This window comes from Neophocaena asiaeorientalis, unplaced genomic scaffold, assembly GCF_003031525.2.
Source record: "Neophocaena asiaeorientalis asiaeorientalis breed wild unplaced genomic scaffold, Neophocaena_asiaeorientalis_V1.1 scaffold171, whole genome shotgun sequence".
Classification (NCBI taxonomy): Eukaryota; Metazoa; Chordata; class Mammalia; order Artiodactyla; family Phocoenidae; genus Neophocaena; species Neophocaena asiaeorientalis.
In genome coordinates, this window is record NW_020174013.1 from 8,716,565 (window position 1) to 8,742,386 (window position 25,822).

General features: G+C 38.2%; 1 protein-coding gene across 3 annotated transcripts in view; it reads right to left on the bottom strand.

The window, feature by feature from the left end:
* The window catches only part of SRBD1 (S1 RNA binding domain 1), a 222,030-nt gene that overhangs the window by 13,787 nt on the left and 182,421 nt on the right, over positions 1–25,822 (bottom strand). For 2 of the 3 annotated variants that reach the window (XM_024753615.1, XM_024753617.1), the window contains exons 17-19: positions 20,549–20,655; positions 19,292–19,468; positions 16,041–16,223 (exon numbers count right to left, since the gene is read on the bottom strand). In XM_024753615.1, the coding sequence (XP_024609383.1) occupies positions 16,041–16,223; positions 19,292–19,468; positions 20,549–20,655 (467 nt within the window). The remainder of the gene's footprint in view (positions 1–16,040; positions 16,224–19,291; positions 19,469–20,548; positions 20,656–25,822) is intronic. The other variant, XM_024753616.1, reaches the window with a different exon arrangement.

Genomic DNA, 25,822 nt, shown 5'->3' on the forward strand with positions numbered 1-25,822 from the left:
CTCCTGGTACCTCGCTCAAGCAAAAGGGGAAATCGGACACTTGCCTTTGGCTCTCTTGATCTACCAGAATGGCAGGACAAAACCGGAGGAGGCGTGGGGGGTGGCACCCCCCCCCACCCCAGGCTGCTGGCGATTTCACTCAGGGCCCGCAGAGCCAGCGTGATGAAATCACTCACACGTGGAGACACTGTGGCAATTTCTGGAGGACGGTAGAAAATGGGAAATAATCCTCTGTCATGGTCTGTCTCTGTTTTCTAGTCTGTAAAATCTAGGAAAGCCCAGGCTCTGGACACAATACTCTGTGGAGGCTTGGGATTTAATTTGGGGAGGTCCTAAAATCCCTTCAATCCACAAAAGATTCTCAAAGAAGCACTTACTCAACACAATGGCAGAAAGGATGATCGAGAGGTTCTATCAACAGTTTTGCTTACACAACTGCATTGACCTCAGCCAGTTTAGACTACATAAAAAAATTTTTTTAATTGGAATAAAGCTAGATACTTCATTTTGCTCTATTAAAACTGTCAATTCCTGGGCTTCCCTGGTGGCGCAGTGGTTAAGAATCCACCTGCCAACGCAGGGGACACGGGTAGCAAATAGAGAAAGCCCACATGCAGCAACAAAGACCCGACGCAGCCAAAAATAAATAAAATTTAAAAAATAAATAAATTTATAATAAATAAAAACAAAATTGTCAGTCGCTAAGTAGTTCTGTTTCCTCAGTCTTCTCCTATGTAGTCATCTTTCATTCTTTATTTCTATCATTTATTCTTTCATTAAACAAATAATGTCATATCAGTCTGTGTCCTAAAGCCATGAGACTAGAAGACATCACTGGGGAGTGGTGATCAAAGTTTAGTTCTTTAACTTCTCTCTTCCCCCATTGCCCTCCTTTACAACGAGTTTCCACTTCATCCTCCAGTGTCTCTGGCATTCACATAATTTTTGTCATTCATATCCACAATTACTGTCTTTCATACCCTTCATTCAATCTGTCAGCAAATCATATTGACTCTTCTTTAAAAATATACCTAGCATCTGATAACTTCTTACCAACTCTTTTATCATTTTAGTCTCAGTCATCAACATCTTTCCCCTGGATTATTGCACTTAGTCTAACTTGTCTCCCTGTTTCTACCACCACTCCTTATAGTCCCCCTAATACAGCAAACAACAGGATCCTTTTAACATGTAAGTCAGAGCATGTCACTCTTCAGCATAAAACCTTGCTGTGGCTCCTGATTCTGGCTCAGAATTAAGGCCAAGTCCCTATAATAGCCTCCCAATGCCCTTTTCACCTGATCTCCTATTTTTCTCTCCCTTGCTCACTCTGCATTAGCCTCACTGGCTTCCTTGCTATTCCTTGATCATGCCAGGCCTGCTCCCACATTAGGGCCTTTACACTGTCTGGTCCCTCTTCCTGGAACACTCTTCTCCCAGATATCTGCACAGCTAACTCCTTTACTTCCATCAAGACTTTGCTCAAATGTCACCTTGCCAATTAGGTCTACCCTGACCACCCTGCTTAAATTGGCAAGCCCTTATCCATAACCCTGGTAACCCTGATCCCCATTACTCTGCTCTCTTTTTCCCACTGATCTTATCACCTTTATCAACTATACAATTTATTTATTATGCTGGTTGTATACTATCTGTCTCCTTGAGAGCCGGGATCTTTGAATGTACTCCAAGATTGCAGAACAGTACCTGGAATACAGCAGGTACTCACTCAGAAGGTATATGTTTAATGAATGAACGAATGAACAATCTGTTAACTCCAGCCTTGATTAATGGAAAGACAGTAGTGCCATTAACTATTCATCATGGGATAAGAGAGGAAGACCAAGCCTTTTTGTTTGTCTCTCTTGTTTTTTTTTTTTTTTGTGGTACGCGGGCCTCTCACTGTCGTGGCCTCTCCCGTTGCAGAGCACAGGCTCCGGACGCGCAGGCTCAGCTGCCATGGCTCACGGGCCCAGCAACTCCACGGCATGTGGGATCTTCCCAGACCGGGGCACGAACCTGTGTCCCCTGCATCGGCAGGCGGACTCTCAACCACTGCGCCACCAGGGAAGCCCTGCCTTGTTTTTATATGGGGCCGGTGAGGAGGATTAGTGGGAGGAAAAGAGGGAGTTATAAAGGGAGGGAGAAAGGAGGATACAAGTTTTAGTTTTAGATATATTGAATTGGAGCTGCTAAGATATTCATGAGAAAATCTCTCACAGGTAAATGGAAAAGGAGAGCTAGAGCTTAGAAGAAAGGCCTGGACTAGAGATATTGAAATATAGGCTTGGAATTAGCAGTGGAGGCGTGAGAGATAAAGATAGTCATGTGAGTGGATGCAGTCATTCAGGGGAAAATATAGAATAAAAGAAGAAGGTGACTAAGGTAAAAACTTGAAGAATATCTACATTTAGAGGGCCAGAGAAAGAAGTCAGAGAAGACAGAATGTGAAAACAGTCATGGAAGAAGATCAGTAAGTTGCTGGTGTCAAATGTTGCAGAATGGGTGAATGGTTTAAGGACAGAAAGAGGCCACTGATTTTGACAATCAGGAGGTCATTAGTTGAGAGAGTAATTCCAGAAGAGTGGTAAGGATAGAAGCCAATCTATAAAGGCTGGGAGAAAGCAAACCGTAAAAATTAGAGGCAGATAATTCTGAGAAGTCTGGCAATGAGAAAAAGGAGCACTGAGAGAGAAGTTCTAGGAGGAAGTAAGATAAAAAGTGGTTGCTGCTTTTAGCTTTTAGGAAGTGAAGAATGGGAGACCAGAGCAACAATATGCCCAGGGGGGAAAACAAAAGGGATAAATTACGGAGACATTAAAGATACAAGAGACAGTCATAACATTTTACAAAGTTAAAAGACCGTATTCACTTGGCTGTCACTCTAACACTACCCCACACCAACTTTTAGAGGTGAGGCAACTATGACTCAGAGAGACCAAGAGAATGCCAAGGTCAAGTGTCCTTAGCGACAACCAGTGAGACGTGAGAATGGGAAGAGAAGCAGAATCAAGTGATGGAAGGGTAGCCTGGGGAAGCGTGGGACAGAATGAGTAAAGATATGGAGACAATTATAAGGAAGGTAGCTCTCAGTTTTTTCAGTGACGTGGAATGTAAAGTAATCAACTAAATGTGAGAAGATCCTGAAACAAGTAAGAGATTGAGAACAGAAAGGGTTCAAAGGACTATTGAAATAAAAACTACCTGTAGCAATAGTAGGTTTCTTAATCCCACGTTCCCCTTATATCTTCTATAATACGGAGTTTCTTACTGTTTTTAAATGGACGTTTACTAAAAACCTCAAATTATCCCTTTCTCTTACTTAAAAGCACCCTCTGGCAGAGGTGAGTGCAATTCTAGGACGAGTATGCTACACCTGCTCTTCACCCTCCTTGTCTTTTAAAATGAGAAGATACCAAATGTGGTCACTATCAACCTGCTTATTTTGAAATGTACATGTCTCATTCTAAAAAGCATAATGAAAGGAATTCTTTTCAGTGCAATACTCAGGAAACACCATGCCTGCAGCAGAACAGCATAAAATTCTACATACTCTATGTGAAGAATCCATTTCTTACAGATCCCTTAATAAAATAAATAGGCAAAGTTTCCTTTATTGGAGGAGGTAATGTTTTCTCCAGAAGAAAGAGAGAGTCTAATTTCAGCCATGTGATGATAGAGAATAACAGTCAAAGCTAGCATATTACAGATATTCGGGTTTTTTTTTTTTTCCTTTAGAAGCACACAAAACACAAGCCTTGTTACATTTCTGTGCTGAACACAGACTGTCTTTAAGGGTATGATTCCCTTAAATCTGAAAGACTATTACTATTACATTTAAATCTGGCTCCAAACTAGCTTTTGAATTGTGAGCTCAGGCTTTGGAGTGTCACAGATCTGGTTCAAATCTTGGTTCCACCAGCTGACTTATCTTAGGCATTCTACTTCACCCATCTGAGACTTTGTACACCTAAAGAAGTGGGAATACTAATAGTACTAACCTCCTTAAGATTGCTGTGGGGTTTAAACAAAATGATGCTTCTAAAGTGCCTGGTAATGAGGAAATACTCAATGAATGTTTGTTTTTATTGGACTATTAACTAATCCTCAAATCTGACCTGAGCTATATTTTTTGGTCTCCAACCCTATAAACATCTTTTTTCCTCTTTCTACTGGCTGAAAGACCTAGCCCAAATGTCACCTCCTGCAAGAAACCTTATAAGAAACTCCTATCTGGAAATGAGATCTTTCTCCTGTGAACAACTTTGTGCTTTGCAAAGGACCCTTACTAATTATTGACCTTTACTATGGTTATTTGTGAATGAGTCTCATCCTCCCTATTTTGGTAGGCTCCTTAGGACCAGAAATCACCTCTATTCATTTTTATATTCTTCAGGCCCCACCACAGTGCTTTGTACATTTGAAGTGATGAATGAAATCATCAGCAATAAAATTCACAGAGTAAAAAATGAAACCATAAAGAACATGAAAAAGAATATGGGGAACACTGAATTGATCTTAGAAATCAGGTATCTTAAGAGAAGATCAATTTGCATAAAAGCATGAAAAAGAATAGTAGGTTTACTTCATAAAAATTAAACATTCATATGTCAAAAACATAATAGCATTATAAGCAGATATAAAATTAAATAAACTTGAAAAAAATTCAGCCCATACAACACTTTAATATTTAATAGAGAATCCCTACATGTAAATAAAACTTTTAAGTAATATAAATAATAAAAGTAGTCCAAAAAAAGAGTAGACTTTTTAAAACCACTAAATGACTAACTTAGGTTACAAAATACCATGATCTCAGTTTTCTAAAATATGAATGTGAGAGAGAATATCATAAATACAAAAGTAAAAAGACTTGATGGCTTCACATTTTGTTGTATTTCTGGGAGTGACATCATGGTAGGGTAGCATTAAAGCTATTTATGTTCCTACTGCTTTTCTAATATAACTAAAAATGAAATTTACTGCAATGGAACTTACTTTTACAGAACTGAAGTCAAACCAGTGATGACCTAATCACATCCATAGTGGGCTTTTCTTCCCTGGGAAGACACTCTTTTAACACTATATGAAAGTTTGAACTACCTATATGTTGGGTGATGTCTTTACTAAGTATACTTGAAAGCCAGAAAAGGCCATCGCAGTTCCAAAGTGGATAACGGGGATGGTAAGCACAATGAGATAAATTACCAGTTTGTCTCCAGATTTTAAAGGTCAGGAGTTGAACTTCATGTAGAGAAATTTTCCATGAAAAAGTCCTCAAGTACCCTGCTTGTGAGAGACAAGCGTACTCCCAAAGGAAGCATAGCGAAGGGTGCAGTCACTGGTAGGGCTCCACATGCAGAAACTAGCCCATGTGAAAACTGGTAGAGAAATCCTGTCTGACAGGAGAAACTCAAGATTTCTCAGGCTTGAACACTGCTGGTGGCATTGCAAATCAGTATGTTACTTGGCAATGTATATTAAGAGCCACATAAACTTTCAAACCCTTTGGCAGAGTAATTCCACTTCTAGGAACCCATCATAAGGAACCCCTACTAGTACTACTATTACTAAACTGCAGTTCCATCACCTGATGGAATATTATTTAGTCTTTTAAAAAGGGATATGCAGAAACAAACAATTTGTGCTTATATTAGAAAGCAAATAGAAAAACTTATAAACCACATTAGAACTACATCATAGAAACAAACAAAAATTAAAAAAAGACACTGGCTTTGCACAGAGCAAAATGCTAATTTAGTGCCCATGGAGATGTCAATTGTTGCAAGAAGTCTGTAAATCCATGTGTACATATGCCTCTTCTCAAACAACAAACACTAAAAATACAATTACTATAATATGAGACCACAATTTTATTTAATATTAAAAAAATGAGAACCACGTGCTAGGATTAAGAATGGGACAAGGATGCCCATTCTCACCACTCTTATTCAACATAGTACTGAAAGTCCTGGCCGTTGTAATAGGCAAGAAAAAGAAATAAAAAGCATGAAGATTAAAAAAGAAGTAGTAAAGCTTTCATCTATTTGCTGATAACGTAATTGTTTATATAGGGAAATTTAAAGAATCTACAAGCACATACTAAGAACTAGTAAGTGAATTTAGCAAGGCCACGGGATACAAGGTTACTACAAAAAAATCAACTGTGTTTTTACATATTAGCAGCAAACAATTAGCAACAAGTTAAAAAATATTCCATTTACAATAGTGCTGAAAAGAATAAAATACATTTAATAAAACATATGCAAGACCTCTACACTAGAAACTAAAAAACATTGCTGAGAGAAATGACAGAAGATCTAAATAAATGGAAAGAAAATAAGTTCATGATGAAAAGACTCAAGAAATATTATGAGAACATCAACTGTTCCTAAATTCACCTAGACTCAATGCAATCCCAATCATAATCCCACCAGGTTTTGTTTTTTTTAATGTAAATTGACAAGCTCATTCTAAAATTTATAGGAAAATCAAATCATCTAGACTATTCAGAGCAATATTAAAAAAAAAAAGTTGGAGGACTGACACTACCTGACTTAGAAACTTAGCATAAAACTACAGTAATAAAGATACTGTGGTATTGACAAACAGATCAGAGAAACAGAATAGAGAGCCAGAAATAGACCCACACTTACACAGTCATCTGACTTGCAACAAAGGTACAAAACAATGGGTAAAGAAAAGTTGTGTTGTTGCTATTGTTTTTCAAATTGGTGCTGGAATAACTAAATGTTCATAATGAAGAAAGAAAATGAACCTTGACCCCTACTTCAAATCATACACAAAATGTAACTGCAGATATATCACTGACTTAAATGTGAAAGTTAAAACCATCAAGCTTGGGCTTCCATGGTGGCACAGTAGTTAGGAATCTGTCTGCCAGTGCAGAGGACACTGGTTCGAGCCCTGGTCCGGGAAGATCCCACATGCCACGGAGCAGCTGGGCCCGGGTGCCACAACTACTGAGCCTGTGCTCTAGAGCCCTCGAGCCACAACTACTGAAGACCACATGCCTGGAGCCCGAGCTCCACAGTAGGAGAAGCCACCGCAATGAGAAGCCTGTGCGCCACAACTGGAGGCCCGTGCACAGCAACGAAGACCCAATGCAGCCAAAAATAAATAAATAAAATAAATTTATATTAAAACAAAACAAAATTAAAACTATCAAGCTTTAAGAAGAAAACATTGAGGAAAGATTCATGACTTGAGGTAGGCAAAAGTTTCTTAGGACAAATAAAGCAGTAACTTCATATAAAAGAAAAAAACGGATAAATTAGACATCATCAAAATTAAAAACTTCTGCACATCAAAAGATGTTAATCAGAAAATAAAGATGTAAGCCACAAACTGGGACAAAATATTTGTGGAACATATATTTGACAAAGGACTAATATGCAGAATATGTTTTTAGGGGGCAGAGTCAAGATGGTGGTGTGAGAAGACGCTGAGTTAGCATCTTCTCCCCACTAGGGCACCTGGCAGCCACTGGTGAGGGACCCTTACACCCAAGGAGATGGAAGGAACCCCCAAGTGAACCGGTAGGACGTGGGGGACAGAGTGGGGAGGAGAAGTGGAGGCCAGACAGGATCAGCGCCCCTGAGGCCAGGGAGATCAGGAGAAGTAAGCAGGAGGGACCCTCTGGAGGAGCAGGAGAGGAGCTGAGGGTGACTGCCCAGTCCACTCGGGCCCGGGGAGCCTGCTGAGCTCCCAGGCTGGTCCCCTGTCCTCCAAGGCACCCCCACCTCCCTGGCCGCATTGGTCTTGGGGGCATACAAAGGAGGCCAAGGGGAGTTCAGGAGAGGCAGGCAGGAGTGACCCTCCAGGAGGAGTGGGAGAGGAGCAAAAGGTGTTTGCCCCACCCACCAGGGCCCTGGTAGCCTTCTGAGCTCCCAGGCTGGTCCCCTGCCCTCCAAGGCCCCCCTGCCGCCAACCCCTGGCTGCATTGGTAGTGGGGGCATAGGAAGGACATCAACAGGAGAACAGGAGAGGCAGGTGGGAGGGGCCCTCAGGGACTGGAGGAGCAGGAGAGGAGAGGAGGAGCAGGAATGCCCTGCCCACTCAAGACCAGGAAGCCTGGTGGGCTCCCAGGTGAGGTCCCCCGCCCTCTGAGACCAGGGGTGGGGGGACACACCTGGGCCCCTTCTGCTCCTTGAGCCTAAGCCCCACCCCCCACAGCCCCCAGGGCCTTTTCCAGCCCTGTGGGCCCTAAGCATAGGCCCCACCCATCACCCAAACCTTGCCCTTGCTTAGGCCCTGCCCTCCACAACCACGGCCTTTCCCCTTACCTTTTTTTTTTTCTCTTTTCCCTCCTTTTTTACTATTGTGGTACTGTTGTACCTTCTGGTTGTTGATTCACCTATATTTTTATTTTTATATTCTTTCTAACATATCTGTTAGTTTCCTAGTCTAATTTTATTTTTCACTTTGTTATTGTTCTCTCTCTCTCTTTCTCTCTTTTTTTTTTTTGCCACTGCATGCTGCTTGCGGGATCTTGGTTCACGAGCCAGGGGTCGGGCCAAAGCTCCTGCGGTGGGAGGTCTGTGTTGGAACCACTGGACTAACAGAGAACCTCAGATCTCAGGGAATATTAACTGGAGTGAGGTCAAACAGAGGTCCTCATCTCAGCACCAAGACCCAGCTCTACCCAACAGCCACCAAATTCCAGTGTTGGAAGCCTCAGGCCAAATAACCACTAAGACAGGGACACAATCCCACTCAAAAAAAAAAAAAAAAGAGACAGCAAAAAAAATATGTCACAGATGAAGGAGCGAGGTAAAAACCTGTAAGACCAAATAAATGAAGAGAAAATAGGCAATCTACCTGAAAAAGAATTCAGAGAGTAAAGATGATCCAGAATCTTGGAAACAGAATAGAAGCATGGATTGAGAAAATACAAAAAAATGTTTAACAAAGATCTAAAGAACAAACCAACAGAGATGAACAACACAATAACTGAAATGAAAAATACACTAGAAGGAATCAATAACAGAATAACTGAGGCAGAAGAATGAATAAGTGAGCTGGAAGACAAAATGGTGGAAATAACTGCCAAGGAGCAGAATAAAGAAAAAAGATGAAAAGAATTGAAGACAATCTGAGAGACCTCTGGGACAATGCTAAATGCACCACATTTGAATTATGGGGGTCCCAGAAGAAGAAGAGAAAAAGAAAGGGTCTGAGAAAATATTTGAAGAGATTACAGTTGAAAACTTCCCTAAAATGGGAAAGAAAACAGTCACTCAAGTCCAGGAAGCACAAGAGAGTCCCATACAGGATAAACTCTAGGAAAAACAAACCAAGACACATATTAATCAAACTAATAAAAATTAAATTCAAGGGAAAAACAAAAAATAACATACAAAGGAGTCCCCATAAGGTTATCAGCCGATTTTTCAGCAGAAACTCTGCAGGCCAGAAGGGAGTTGCAGGATATACATAAAGTGTTGAAAGAGAAAAATCTACAACCAAGATTGCTCTATCCAGCAAGGATCTCATTCAGATGCAAGGGAGATATCAAAAGCTTTTCAAACAAGGAAAAGCTAAGAGAATTCAGCACCACCAAATCAGCCTTACAACAAACGCTAAAGAAACATGTCTAGGCGGGAAACGCAAGAGAAGAAAAAGACCCACAAAAACAAACACGAAACAATTAAGAAAATGGTAATAGGAACATACATATCAATAATAACCTTGAATGTAAATGGATTAAATGCCCCAACCAAAAGACAGAGACTGGCTGAACAGATACAAAAACAAGACCCATATATATGCTGCCTACAAAAGACTCACTTCAGACCTAGGGACACATACAGACTGAAAGTGAGGGGATGGAAAATGATATTCCATGCAAATGGAAATCAAAAGAAAGCTGGAGTAGCAACACTCATATCAGACAAAATAAACTTAAAAATAAAGACTGTTACAAGAGACAAGGAGGGACCCTACATAATGATCAAAGGATCAATCCAAGAAGAAGATATAACAATTATAAATGTTTATGCACCCAACACAGGAGCACCTCAATACATAAGGCAAATGTTAACAACCATGAAAGGAGAAATTGACAGTAACACAGTAATAGTAGGGAACTTTTAACATGCCACTTACACCAATGGACAGATCATTCAAACAGAAAATAAATAAGGAAACACAAGCTTTAAATGACACAATAGACCAGATAGATTTAATTGATATTTATAAAACGTTCCACCGAAAAGTGGCAGAATACCCTTTCTTCTCAAGTGCACATGGAACATTCTCCAGGATAGATCACATCTTGGGTCACAAATCAAGCCTTGGAAAATTTAAGAAAACTGAATTCTTATCAAGCATATTTTCTGACCACAACGCTATGAGACTGGAAATCAATTACAGGAAGAAAATTTGTATAAAACACAAATACATGGAGGCTAAACATGTGCTACTAAATAACCAAGAGATCCCTGAAGAAATCAAAGAAGAAATAAAAAAATACCTAGAAACAAATGACAACAAAAACACAATGACCCAAAACCTATGGGATGCAGCAAAAGCAGTTCTAACAGTGAACTTTATAGCAATTCAATCTCACCTCAAGAAACAAGAAAAATCACAAATAAACAATCTAACCCAACACTGAAAACAACTAGAGAAAGAAGAACAAAGAAAACCCAAAGTAAGTAGAAGGAAAGTAACCATAAATATCAGAGCAGAAATAAATGAAATAGAAATGAAGAAAACAATAGCAAAGAACAATAAAACTACAAGCTGGTTCTTTGAGAAGATAAACAAAATTGATAGACCCTTAGCCAGATCCATCAAGAAAAAAAGGGAGAGGATGCAAATCAATAAAATTAGAAATGAAAAAGGAGAAATCACAACTGACACTGCAGCAACACAAAGGATTATAAGAGACTACTACAAACAACTATATACCAATAAAATGGACAACCAAGAAGAAATGGACAAATTCTTGGAAAGGTACAATTTTCCAAGATTGAACCAGGAAGCATTGGAAAATATAAACAGACCTATCACAAGTAATGAAATTGAAACCATAATTAAAAATCTTCCAACAAACAAAAGTCCAGGACCAGATGGCTTCACAGGTGAATTCTATCAAACATTTAGAGAAGAGCTAACATCGATCCTTCTCAAACTCTTCCAAAAAATTGCAGAGGGAGAAACACTCCCAAACTCATTCTATGAAGCCACCATCACCCTGATACCCAAACCAGAAAAAGATATCACAAAAAAAGAAAATTATAGGGGAGGGGCTTCCCTGGTGGCACAGTGGATAAGAATCTGCCTGTGAATGCAGGGGATGCAGGTTCCAGCCCTGGTCCGGGAAGATCCCACATGCCACGGAGTGGCTAGGCCTGTGAGCCATGGCCGCTGAGCCTGTGCGTCCGGAGCCTGTGCTCCGCAATGGGAGAGGCCACAACAGTGAGAGGCCCGTGTACCGTAAAAAGAAAAGAAAATTATAGACCAATATCACTGATGAACATAGATGCACAAATCCTGAACAAAATACTAGCAAACAGAATCCAACAACACATTAAAAGAATCATATATACCATGATCAACTGGGATTTACCCCAGGTATGCAAGGATTCTTCAAGATATGCAAATCAATCAATGTGATACACCACATTAACAAATTAAGTAATAAAAACCGTATGATCATCTCAAAAGATGCAGGAAAAGCTTCTGACAAAATTCAACACTCATTTACAATAAAAACTCTCCAGAAAATGGGCATAGAGGGAACCTACCTCAACATAATAAAGGCCATATATGAGAAAGCCACAGCAAGCATCATACTCAATGGTGAAAAACTGAAAGCATTTCCACAAAGATCAGGAACAAGACAAGGATGACCACTCTTGCCACTCTTATTCAACATAGTTTTGGAAGTCCTAGCCACGGCAATCAGAGAAGAAAAAGAAATAAAAGAAATACAAATGGGAAAAGAAGTAAAACTGTCACTGTTTGCAGAGGACACGATACTATACATAGAAAATCCTAAAGATGCCACAAGAAAACTACTAGAACTAAACAATGAATTTGGTAAGGTTGTAGGATACAAAATTAATGCACAGAAATCTGTGGCTTTCCTATACACCAACAATGAAAAATCAGAAAGAGACATTAAGGAAACAACCCCATTTACCATTGCAACAAAAAGAATATCTAGGAAAAAACTTGCCTGTGGAGGTGAAGACTTGTACTCAGAAAACTATAAAACACTGATGAATGAAATCAAAGATGACATAAACAGATGGAGAAATATACTATGTTCTAGATTGGAAGAAGCAATATTGTGAAAATGATTATACTACCCAAAGCAATCTACAGATTCAATGCAATCCCTATCAAACTACCAATGGTACTCTTCACAGAATTGGAACAAAAAATTTTACAATTCATATGGAAACACAAAAGACCCTGAATACCCAAAGAAATCTTGAGAAAGAAAAACGGAGTTGGAAAAATCAGGCTCCCCAACTTCAAACTATACCACAAAGCTACAGTAATCAAGACAGTATGGTACTGGCACAAAAATAGAAATATAGACCAATGGACAGGATAGAAATCCCAGAGATAAACCCATGCACATATGGTCACCTAATTTATGACAAAGGAGGCAAGAATGTACAATGGAGAAAAGACAGCTTCTTCAATACGTGGTGCTAGGAAAACTGGATAGCTACATGTAAAGAATGAAATTAGAACACTTCTTAACACCATACACAAAAATAAACTCCAAATGGATTAAAGACCTAAATGTAAGACCAGACACTGTAAAACTCTTAGAGGAAAACACAGGAAATATACTCTCTGACATAAACCACAGCATGATCTTTTTTGACCCACCTCCTAGAGTTACAGAAATAAATACAAAAATAAACAAATGGGACTTAATTAAACTTAAAAGCTTTTGCACAGCAAGGGAAACCATAAACAAGACAAAAAGACAACTCTCAGAATGGGAGAAAATATTTGCAAATGAAACAACAGACAAAGGATTAATCTCCAAAATATACAAACAGCTCATGAAGCTCGATATCAAAAAAACAAACAATCCAATTAAAAATGGGCAGAAGACCTAAATAGACATTTCACCAAGGAAGACATACAGATGGCCAAGAGGCACATGAAAACAAGAGTCAACATCACTAATTATTAGAGAAATGCAAATCAAAACTAGAATGAGGTATCACCTCATGCCAGTCAGAATGGCTATGATCAAGAAATCGAGAAACGATAAATGTTGGAAAGGGTGTGGTGAAAAGGGAACCCTCCTGCACTGTTAGTGGGAATGTAAATTGATACAACCACTATGGAAAACAGTATGGAGGTTCCTTAAAAAACTAAAAATAGAATTACCATATGATCCAGCAATCCCATTACTGGGCATATACCCTGAGAAAACCATAATTCAAAAAGAGACATGTACCACAGTGTTCACTGCAGCACTATTTACAATAGCCAGGACATGGAACCAAGCTAAATGTCCATTGACAGATGAATGGATAAAGAAGATGTGGCACATTTACACAATGGAATATTACTCAGCCATAAGAAGAAACGAAATTGAGTTATTTTTAGTGAGGTGGGTGTACTTAGAGTCTGTCACACAGAGTGAAGTAAGTCAGAAAAACAAATACTGTATTCTAATGCATATATATGGATCTAAAAAAACATACATGGTACTGATGAACATAGTTGCAGGGCAGGAATAAAGATGTAGACATAGGGAATGGACTTGAGGACGTGGGGTGGGAGGGGGAAACTGGGGTGAAGTGTGAGTAGCATCAACATATATACACTACCAAATGTAAAATAGCTAGCAGGAAGCAGTAGCATAGCACAGGGAGATCAGCTCGGTGCTTTGCAATGACCTAGAGGGGTGGGAAAGGGAGGATGGGAGGGAGGCTCAAGAGGAAGGGAATACAGGGACACATGTATGCATATGGCTGATTCACTTTGGTGTACAACAGAAGCTAACACAGTATTGTAAAGCAATTATACTCCAATAAAGATCTATTAAAAAAGAAAAAGCATATGTTTTTAACATTCCCACAACTCAATAATAAAAAAGGTAAACAACTCAATTAGAAAATGGCTAAATGATATGAACAGATAGTTCACAAAAGAAGCTACACAAATGGCTAATAAGCACATGAAAAAGTGCTCACTGTCACCAGGGAAATGCAAATTAAAACCACAATGAGATACTACCACATACACACATATACTAGAATGGCTAAAATTAAAAAGACTAACATCAAATGATGGCAAAGAGTTACTCTTAGCATTGTTGGTGAAGTGTAAAATGGTACAACTACACTGGAGCGTAGTCTAGAAGTTTCTAAGAAAACTAAACACTCACCTGATTTATGACCCAGCGAATCCTCTCCTAAGTAATTTTCCAAGATAAATGAAAAAAAAATGTCAACAACAACAAAAAATTATAGAAGAATGTTCATAGCAGTTTTACTCATAATAACCCAAAACTGGAATAACCAAAAAACTGGAAATAGGCAAGCTTCCTTCAATAAGGAGAATAAACTATGGTACAGTCATACAATGGCATATTATTCAGCAATAAAAATACTTATCCATGTTACAACATGAATTAAAAATCTCTAAACATGTTGAAAGAAGCTTTATACAGAAGAGTACACTGTGTGATATCATTTACATGAAGTTCAAGAAGAGGCAAACTAATCTGGCTGAAGAAATGAGAACACATGGTTAGTGCTGAGAGGCTAGGCAGGGATTTTCTAGGAAGAGGTACAAGGGAACGTTCTAGGATGATGGCAATGTTTTTTATCTTGATAGAGGTTTGGGTTACACAGATGTAGGTATTTATTTGCCAAAATTCAGCTCTTGAACACTTATAATTAAAATGTATATGAATTTTACTTCAAAAGAAAAAAAAATAGGAATTATTGAGTTCTAGTTAATGATATACATGCCAAAGTATTAGCTGACAGTGTGTTGATGTCTGCAATTTTCTTTAAAATATGTATAAAGAAAGAGATGGACTCATGGACAAATAGATGGGTAGATAAGTGGAAAAACAGGCATAGTAAAATGTAAATGATAAAATCTGGATGTGGGTATACAGGAATTCACTGCAAAATTTTTTTTCAACTTTTCTCTATGTTAAAATTTTTCACAATAAAATGTTGGGAGAAAAACAGATACGACTGCTTTTGATGTTGACAGAATATTATTTTTTACTTCCTTTTATATTTTCTAAGTTTTCTATAATGTGCAGTAGTCTTTACGATCTTAAACATTTTTAAAAGAAACTAAAATTATATTTCTTAAAATAATCAAATATAAATTATTTTTAAAACAAGTTAAAAATCTTACTTTAGATTCAATGAAAATTAAAATATCCACTATTTTAAAACTCACTGTCATTTAATTCATTAAAAGCCTTAAAATATTTAGTTATGTAGGAGGTCATGGTTTTTGAACTAATTAAAATTTTTCAACTAATCAAATGTGGTATCAAAGTTTTCTCTTTTAATGTCTAATATTAAAGTTTCCCTTCTACTCAAACTTCCCCCTGTGTTAATTAATGTATGCTCATTAAAAGTACATCATTTCTTAAACTCTATAATAACTAAGCAGGGCAACATTTCTTAAGAAATCTGAGAGTTGGCTGTTTACTAAAGGGCTTTATCTTTAGATAAGCACAAGCATTAAGCCAGGTGCTAGTCATTTGTGTCTTGTTAATTTCCAAAACAAACAGAGGAGGGTGCCATGCTATTTCCATTACACCCACTTCACCATTAGGACCAGGGTTTATGAGCTTGACATTGCTCCAGGAATAATGGTTTCATTCCTCACTGAAATAAAATAATGTGCCGCATAAGTCAGCAATCTGGAACTTCTGAAAAATGTTGTCATGTTAAACATGGTCATATTTTTAAAGTCTCCATTATGCCAAAACAAAAGGCCATTTGCTGTAGAGCACTCACTCTGGGCACAGAAAACTCTCACATGGGCCTCAGACTTACCTCATCGCTATGTCATATGATTCCGGGTGAATACAAGTTTGGTCCAAAGGATTTGGCTTTAGTACAGCATTTGCTGCAGTTTTGCTCTTCTTCTTGCTTTGCTTCTCATTTGTGACTTCAACACCTGCTGAAGATGCCACAGCAACTCCCTGCATTTCACCAGCAGATTCAGTTTGCTGACTACTGTAACCATTCAAAACAACATGGGGGCGGTGGGGGGAGGGAGGGTTAGGGGGTGGGCAGAAAAGAGTCTAATTAGAAATGTGCTTATTTCTCTGCCACACAAACAGCAACCAGATTCTGACCATTCACTTCACAGAAATTACCACTTAGCTTAAACACTGTTAATAGGGTTTTCCTTACTTAAAGCCAAAAACATTCTTAAGTGATTCTGCCTGTATAACTGGCATTCTAGGAGAGAACAGAGAGAAATGGAGGAAAATTAATTAAATAAGGAGAAGGCGAAGGTGATTTCTCAGAGCTGAAGAAAAAGCTCCCCAATGGAATCTACTGAGTATAAAATAGAATGAATGGGAAAAGAATGAAAAAGACATATTGACATATCATGGGGAAACTTTAGAATATAATTTTTAAAATTAAGAGAGAAAAATAAAACAGATTATTGAAAGGAACGAGAATCAGACTGGCATCAGTTTTCTTACTGACAAACATCAGATGCCAGAACACAGTGGAATAATATTTTAAAAGTCTGAGACAAAATGATTTTGAATCTAGAATCATATACCTAGCCAAAGTAGCATTCAAATTGAAATCATTTTCAGACACGTAAGGACTGAAGTACAACCCATATAATATACCTACCCTCTCTGAAAAGAGTTTCTTAAGTATATACCCCAGCAAAAACAATGAATTCACGAAAAATGATAATGTGGGCTACAAGAAACAGTGATGAGCACAGAAACCATAAAAAAATTATTAGGTTAAATAACTGCTCATGAATAATGTAGAAAATATATTAAAAGGACACAGTCTGAAACTAAAATCCCAGATCATCTCACCATAGCACATAGTGTGGAAGGGAGGAAGATTGGTAAAGAGGCCTAAGGTTCTAGTCTTCTCCAGGAGGAGGACAGAGAAACATATTAACTCCAGAGACCAATCCAACTCAAATTTAAAGATAATCACCAGAAGAATAAAAGTAAGATGTACAAACTGAAATCACTAAGAGGAGATAAAGATGAGTAAGGAAGACAAGAAGAGAAACAGGGAGAAAACGTGTTAACTGATAAATCCAACAAACAGCATGAAAGGAAAAGAATCAGAAGGCATGAAGAGAAAATACATAATAAGATGGAAGATCAAGTCCAAACACATCAATAAATATAATAAATGTGAATGTATTAGTAAGACTGAGCAAACCTAGAAAATCTATTTGTTTATAAGAGTCATAAAATATTGAATGTCATAGAAAGTTTGAAAATAAAAAATACCAAGCATATTCTGAAAAGGTAGATATAGCAACAATGCCAGCAAACAAAACAGATTTCAAAGTAAAAAAACATTCAGTGAGATAGCAAGAGGCATTCTGAATAAAAGTATGACCTATCAAGGAGATACAATAGTCATGAATCTTCATGACTTCGTTACCAGTTGAAAAAATTTAAGGCTTTAAAACAACCCAAATGTTCATCAACAGGGCACCGATTAGATTAAATTATAGTCCATCTGTAAATTAAATACTGTGCAGGCATTATATATAGATGATAATTTGTATATAATGATATAAATAAATATATAAATCAATATGTAATATTTGGAAAAAGATCCAAGATATTTTACTGAAACTAATAAAACAAGTTTCAAATAGTGGTATAGCATGATTCCTTCTGTATGCATTTAAAAATAACAAATATGTTATTAATTCACATAAATTAATTTTCAGGAAGCAATATATAAGAAACTATTTTGAAGTGACAAGTTGAGGTGCCCTTTTCATTTTATTCTTTTTTATACTGTTTGAATTTTCTAACCAAGTGTTCAAAAAACATAAAGTAAGAAACCCAGGTTTTTTTGCTTCTGGGTTTGGTGGTCTACTTAGAAAGAACTTCCACTACTCCAGCGGTCTGCAAAATTTTTTTCTGGTACTTTTACAGTTTTACTTTTTCCATTTAAGTGTATGATCCATCTGGAATTTATTTGGGTATAAGGTATGGGGTAGGACTGTATTTTCTCCCACAAATTCCAGTTGTCATAATGCCACTTACTAGATAATTAATCAATTTTTCCAACTACTTGAAATATCACCTTTATCATAAACTAAATTCCCTCTGGGTTTGATATATTTCAGACTCCTGTTCTACCTGTTTCTACATCAAAACCAAACTGCTTAATTACTATGGCTTTATAATATATTCTACTATCCAGTGGGGCTGGTTTTTCCTTAGTCTTTTCCAGGAAAAAAAAAATTATTATTATAACTTTGTCAAAAGAAAAAAATACACATGAATGAATCAGCTAGTCCCAAAGAAGCAAATAAATAAAAGCCATTCTTTCATGATTACAAAATGCTAAGAAGCTTACCAAATTTCTTTGCATTTGTGCTACCAGGATTAGAAAGCAAGGATTTAGCTCTTAATCGACACATCTGATAATTAATGCTTTGGCCAGTTTTCAGTGAGGAAGGAGCGGGGAAACCCAACTATGCTTAGGGTAAAAGCTGTCAGTATGAAGTGGTCATTGAGAAGTCCTCTTTGTTACCTCATCTTATACCAGTCCTTCCTACTTATGGTGCTCCAATCACACTGGCCTTGGTTTCATTTCCTGAATACACCAAAGTTGGTCCTGCCTTAGGATGTTGCACATGTACTGTTTCCTCTGCTTGGAATGCCCTCCTTCTGATCCCTGTGTGACTGTCTCCTGCATTTCATTCAAAACTCAGCTCAAATAACTTTTCAATGAATAACTCATATAAAGCAGTTTATTGCTCCCCAAAGGCAGTATCATATTGCTTTGTTTTAATTTTTATAACACTTATTACATCTGAAACTATTTATTTTTACTAGTTTATTTATTGTCTGTCTCATTCATTAAAATTTAACTTCATGAGGCCAGGGAATTTGTTGATTTGCTCACTGCTGTATTCCAAGTGCCTAGCAAAGATTAGACAGTTGACACATATTGAATGAAGGAATGAACAAATAGACAGCTAGGATTTATGCCAGTGAGAAGGATGGGTAACAGAAAGAGAGGAGGTTGATAATAGAACAGACAGCGTACACTTCAATAATGACCTGCAAAATGTTCGAATATAATCCTGGTTGACTCTGATGAAACCAGCACACTGTTGGAAAGATTTTGGACCTAGTCCTTTCACTTTCTTCAGCTGTTCTCGGTTGACGAATGGCCCATTTTTCTCACGCCATTCAATAATATTTTTGGCTCGGTTGGCATTGAGTCCGGCAATATGCCTAAAAAAGTAAACAAAATGAGTTATGTGGCCAATGTAATTGTTCTAAGAGTACTGAAAGAAAAGGTCTCATCTGAAAAGACAATGATATAAAACATTTGCATCATAAAAGCAACTATAATTACATCTTGTCATATGTCTCTACACTATTCACATTCCTTGTGTTTCTGAATCAAGTAATAATTCTGCCTATTCCTGGTTAGCTTACAAAGTGAGTTAGCAGTAGAAGTTACAATAGCTACAGCTGCATTGTACTATTCTATTTTTTTGATCAGCCTGTTCTCATTAGTAAAGACTTGAACTATAGAAAGGTACTTATTCATGATATAAAAACTCTATCATTACACAGTTGGCTTGGTGTTAATTAGAGAATCTTAATTTTATTACAGAATTCCATATATGGCATTATGGAATGTTTGTCGCTGTGGTAGAAAAGCAACACCTAACAATGCAAGGGATATTTTCTGCTATTCCAATTTCAAAGCAGAAAGATCCATATTTTTTCCAGAGGTCCAGAATTTCATGCTGCATCAGCAGAATTGTATAATAAATGCAAGACGAGGAACAAAAAAATCAGCTCTTCTACAGCCACAGGGGAAAAAAAAAGAACGTATAAGACATGATCACAGTACAATGAAGATATTGAGATGTGACTTGTGGAATCAAGGTAAAAATATGGTAACCATACCTTGAACCCTCAGGATTTATCTTTTGGTGACTGCCAGCTTTGACAGATGTAAGCAAGAGACTGAACTAGTTTAAAATATCTACTCTCCTGTGGTGGGAAACAGCTCTTTTCCATGTTAACCTAATTTAAATTCTATTAGCGACATTAATGCACTCGATAGTCACCATATGTTCTTCACGTTAGATTTCCAGTATTAAAAATAACATGAATTGTTATAACTCTTTTCTTAAATGATGCCTTCCGCTCTGATTACCTAAAGCAATGTATGAACTCATAGATTTTTCTATACTTGACAACTTTATACACGTGTCCCCTTGCTCTAGCTGAGTTTGAACTGGATAGCAAGTAAAACTCAAGATTCTGTGATCTTCAGCCACAGACTTCTTGTCTCACCTTAACAAAACTTCTGAACAGATGTTAATATCCACTCCCACAAAGCTGACACATTCTTCTACAACACTATCCAGTGTGGCCTTGAGTAGAGTCTGAGACACATCATGCTGAAAAGACAAAGATCAAATATGAATCAAAAGTAAAGAACATGCAAAAACCCACATTTAAAAAAAGACAGACAAGATGAAAAGGCAGAGGGCTATGTACCAGATGAGGGAACAAGATAAAACCCCAGAAAAACAACTAAATGAAGTGGAGATAGGAAACCTTCCAAAAAAAGAATTCAGAATAATGACAGTGAAGATGATCCAGACCTCGGAAAAAGAATGGAGGCAAAGATCGAGAAGATGCAAGAAATGTTTAAGAAAGACCTATAAGAATTAAAGAACAAACAGAGATGAACAATACAATAACTGAAATGAAAACCACACTAGAAGGAATCAATAGCAGAATAACTGAGGCAGAATGGATAAGTGACGTGGAAGACAGAATGGTGGAATTCACTGCTGTGGAACAAAATAAACAAAAAAAAGAAGGAAAAGAAATGAAGACAGCCTAAGACACCTCTGGGACAACATTAAACACAAAAACATTCACATTATAGGGGTCCCAGAAGGAGAAGAGAGAAAGGACCAGAGAAAATATTTGAACAGATTATAGTCAAAAAGTTTCCTAACTGGGAAAGGAAAGAGCCACCTAAGTCCAGGAAGCACAGAGAGTCCCATACAGGATAAACCCAAGGAGAAACACACCGAGACACACAGTAATCAAATTGGCAAAAATTAAAGACAAAGAAAAATCATTGAAAGCAGCAAGGGAAAAACGACAAATAACATACAAGGGAACTCCCATAAGGTTAACAACTGATTTCTCAGCAGAAACTCTACAAACCAGAAGGGAGTGGCATGATATACTTAAAGTGATGAAAGGGAAGAACCTACAACCAAGATTACTCTACTGGGCAAGCATCTCATTCAGATTCGATGGAGAAATCAAAAGCTTTACAGACAAGCAAAAGTTAAGAGAATTCAGCACCACCAAACCAGCCCTACAACAAATGACAAAGGAACTTCTCAAAGGGTGGTATGATGAATTGGGAGATTGGGATTGACATGTATACACTGATGTGTATAAAACTGATGACTAATAAGGACCTGCTGTATAAAAAAATAAATAAAATAAAATTCAAAAATTCGAAAAAAAAAAACCAAAACCAAAGTTATGTTACACTGCAAAAAAAAAAAAAAAGTAAAGAACATACAGTTCTTGGACTAGTCCCTTTGCGTATACTACTGGTAGCAGGCTGAGACACAGCAAAGTAAATTTCATTTCTTTTAGACACATTGTTAGCCAATGTAATTGAGCTGAACTTAAGGAATCTGTTCTTACTCTGTAAATTACTCATACACTTGACTCAAATATAACAGCACCAGTATTTTTCCCTTTTGTGGAATTCTGCCAGAGCAGGGGTTCTCAAACTTTAGCTTGCCATCAAAATCACCTGCAGGGTTTGTTTAAAACACAGGTTGCTAGGCCCCACATCCAGAATCTTTGATTCAGTAGGTCTGAGGTGGGGCCTGAGAATTTGCATTCTAAGAAGCTCCCCAGTAATGCTGTTGCTGTTGGTTCTGGGAGCACACTTTGAGCCATACTGGTCACCATCATTCATGCACTGCCTTGTAGTCTTATCTTCACTTGCATATGTATTCTGTCCCTTAGCTCTTCTTAACAGGAGAGAGTGAATTATAATAGGAAGCAGAACACGAACACTCAGTAAATTTGACAGTAAACCAAACTCTCATATTTCATGAAACTGAAGCACCATTATTTTATATACCACTAAGAAAGAAGATATAGCACCAATTAAACCATGACACAATGCCTTCTTGTTACTCAGAATTTTTGTTTTATAAAAATTAAAAGAACTCTTTGACTTGTTTAGAAAGTTTTAAAATCATATATCATGCATAGACAAAAAGGAAAATATAAGCAATTTAATCTGATTAAGGTATTCCTGAAATTTCTTCACATTAAACATTCAACTTTTCTGTATCACTTTGTAAAGTCAGAGTCATAGATGTCCAAATTCTTCCACCCATTTTATCTTTTATGCTGCTGAGCACCTAGATAATGCAGCATTTCTTAAAAGAGTAATACTCTATAGTTTCTGAGATTTTCTTTCAAGCTGTCAGACGCTCATTCTGTAGTTTTACCTTAATCTCAACACAAGAGATTTTAGACAGCAACAAAACTCCTACTTTTCCTTAAAGGTCCTTAAATGTTTCATTGTTCAATAGTTTATTGACTAGAACAGTGAAGAGCCTGCAGTTCAGCCATGTCTCCAGGATTCACAATCAAATTCACGAAGATGCTACACCATGATTTGCCGCAGGGCCAACAGCAACCAGAGGACATCATTAATTGGAAGATGCATCCTACTATCAGAGTGTTAAAATGTGAGAAAATATGCATCTTAGAATTGATGAAATGCAGTATCTGAATAACTATTTGTTCATTAATTGAAGCCAGATTACCACAGTGAATTGTTCAAAACACTTGATGTTATTCACAATTCTAAAATTAAAGATCCTCCGTTAATGTTCCCAGACATGAAACTGTAATTCAGCATTCTTCTCCTCTCCATATGTCTTAAGGAATCAAGGATAGGTTTGATAACCTTAAATTCTTAGGAAGACAATATAGTAAATAGACTCTCTAGGTATTGTGATTACACTATTATCATTTAATAACAGCTGAAGTTTTTGATCTGCCAGACTGTTTTTGTTTTTCAGAGATAAACTAGTTGGTAACTACTCAGACCACAGCTTAAAAATATAGACACAATTATAAAAATCTAATAAGCAAATATAATCAAGAAAAATATTATAAAGTAAAACCGAAGATGTCACTAAGAACCTGATTATTTATGAGCCACAGCTTTTAAGAAGCTGGATAGTCTTTTCTGTGTCTAAGTAGATGAGAATCAGCAAAATGAAAAGGGGACTTTACAAAATGAGAGGGTAGAAGATGGGTGACAATATAGAGGCAAGTACAATGAAAGTAACAAGAAAAAATATTTGAGGGAAAGAGACATAACTTTAACCAAATAGGTAAAACTAAGAGTAATAGTTAGGGGTGGCTAGAATAAATGCAAACAACTCCACATACTTCCAAACACACCAGATGCTTAGGATATCTAAATGAGTAGCAGTCCCTATAGCAGACAATCTTGGTTGCCTATCCTACCTCTAGTCTCCAACCCCCTTTTCCTCCTTCCAAACAGAAGCCTGATTGTGTTTCATGCATCCACTCAACCTCTGTAAGGCCATATGCTTTAGGGAAGCTGGCCCTATTTCCAGCAGATGATAATGACTGGTTAAAACCAATGGTTTTCAAACTGAGGCTTGTGACCAATTAGTGGGTCATAAAGTTAATTTGGTTGCTTGCCACACAGCATTAAAAAAATCAATAAAGAAATAGAATAGACCACATCAAGCCTGTTGCACATATCCTTAACGTGGAATGAACAGTGTAATAAAAATATGCAGCCAACTGAGACTATCATGTGAGAAGAATATACAAACTGGCCAGGAACATGTGTTTTGTTCAACTGATGTCTCATTTGATCTTTTGATAAATGATGGTCCCTTTGACCACGGATTGATAGAGAGGTTAAAGAGTAACTTTACAGAGTTATAAAGCAAAGTATTTTAAAAAGTAAGTCAGAAAGAGAAAAACAAATATCGTATGTATGAATTCATATATGTGGAATCTAGAAAAATGGTATAGATGATCTTATTTGCAAAGCAGAAAGAGAGAAACAGATGTAGAGAACAAATGTATGGATACCAATGGGGAAAGGGGGGTGGGTGGGAGGAATTGGGAGATTAGGATTGACACATACATACTATTGATACTATGTATAAAATAGTAACTAGGGAGGACCTTCAAGATGGGGGAGGAGTAAGACGTGGAGATCACCTTCCTCTCCACAGATACATCAAAAATACATCTACATGTGGAACAACTCCTACAGAACACCTACTGAATGCTGGCAGAAGACCTCAGAGTCCCAAAAGGCAAGAAACTCCCCATGTAGCTGGGTAGGGCAAAAGAAAAAAGAAAAAACAGAGACAAAAGAACAGGGACGGGACCTGTACCTCTGGGAGGGAGCTATGAAGGAGGAAAAGTTTCCACACACCAGGAAGCCCCTTCACTGGCGGAGACAGGGAGTGGCGGGGAGGAAGCTTCGGAGCCATGGAGGAGAGCGCAGCAACACGGGTGCAGAGGGCAAAGCGGAGAGATTCCCGCACAGAGGATTGGTGCCAACCAGCACTGACCAGTCTGAGACGCTTGTCTGCTCACCCGCTGGATTGGGTGGGGGCTGGGAGCTGAGGCTCTGGCTTCAGAGGTCAGACCCCAGGGAGAGGACTGGGGTTGGCCGCGTGAACACAGCCTGAAGGGGGGTGCTAGTGCACCACAGCTAGCTGGGAGGGAGTCCGAGAAAAACTCTTGAACTGCCTAAGTGGCAAGAGAATATTGTTTCAGGGTGTGTGAGGAGATGAGATTCAGAGCAACGCCTAAACAAGCTTCAGAGATGGGCACAAGCCACGGCTAGCAGTGCGGACACCAGAGAACGGCATGAAACTCTAATACTGCTGCTACAGCCACCAAGAATCCTGTGTACAAGCACAGGTCACTATCCACACCTCCCCTCGCGGAAGGCCATTCATCCCGCCACTGCCAGGGTCCTGTGATCGAGGGACAACTTCCCCGGGAGAACACATGGCACACCCCCGGCTGTTGCAATGTCACACTGGCCTCTGCCGCCGCAGGCTCACCCAGCATCCCGTACCCCTCCTTCCCCCGGGCCTGAGTGAGCCAGAGCCCCCTAATCAGCCGCTCCTTTAACCCCCTCCTGTCTGGGCAAAGAACAGATGCCAGAGAGCAACCTACATGCCGAGGCGGGGCCGAATCCAAAGCTGAACCCCAGAAGCTGTGCCAACAAAGAAGAGAAAGGGAAATCTCTCCCAGCAGCCTCAGAAGTAGCAGATTAAGTCTCCACCATCAACTTGATGTACCCTGCATCTGTGAAATACCTGAACAGAAAACGAATCATCCCAAAGTTGAGGCAGTGGACTTTGGGAGCAACTGTATACTTGGGGTTTGCTGTACGCGACTGACTAGTTTCTGATTTTTATGTTTACCCTAGTTTAGTTTTTGGCACTTGTTATCATTGGTGGATTTGTTTACTGGTTTGGTTGCTCTCTTCTC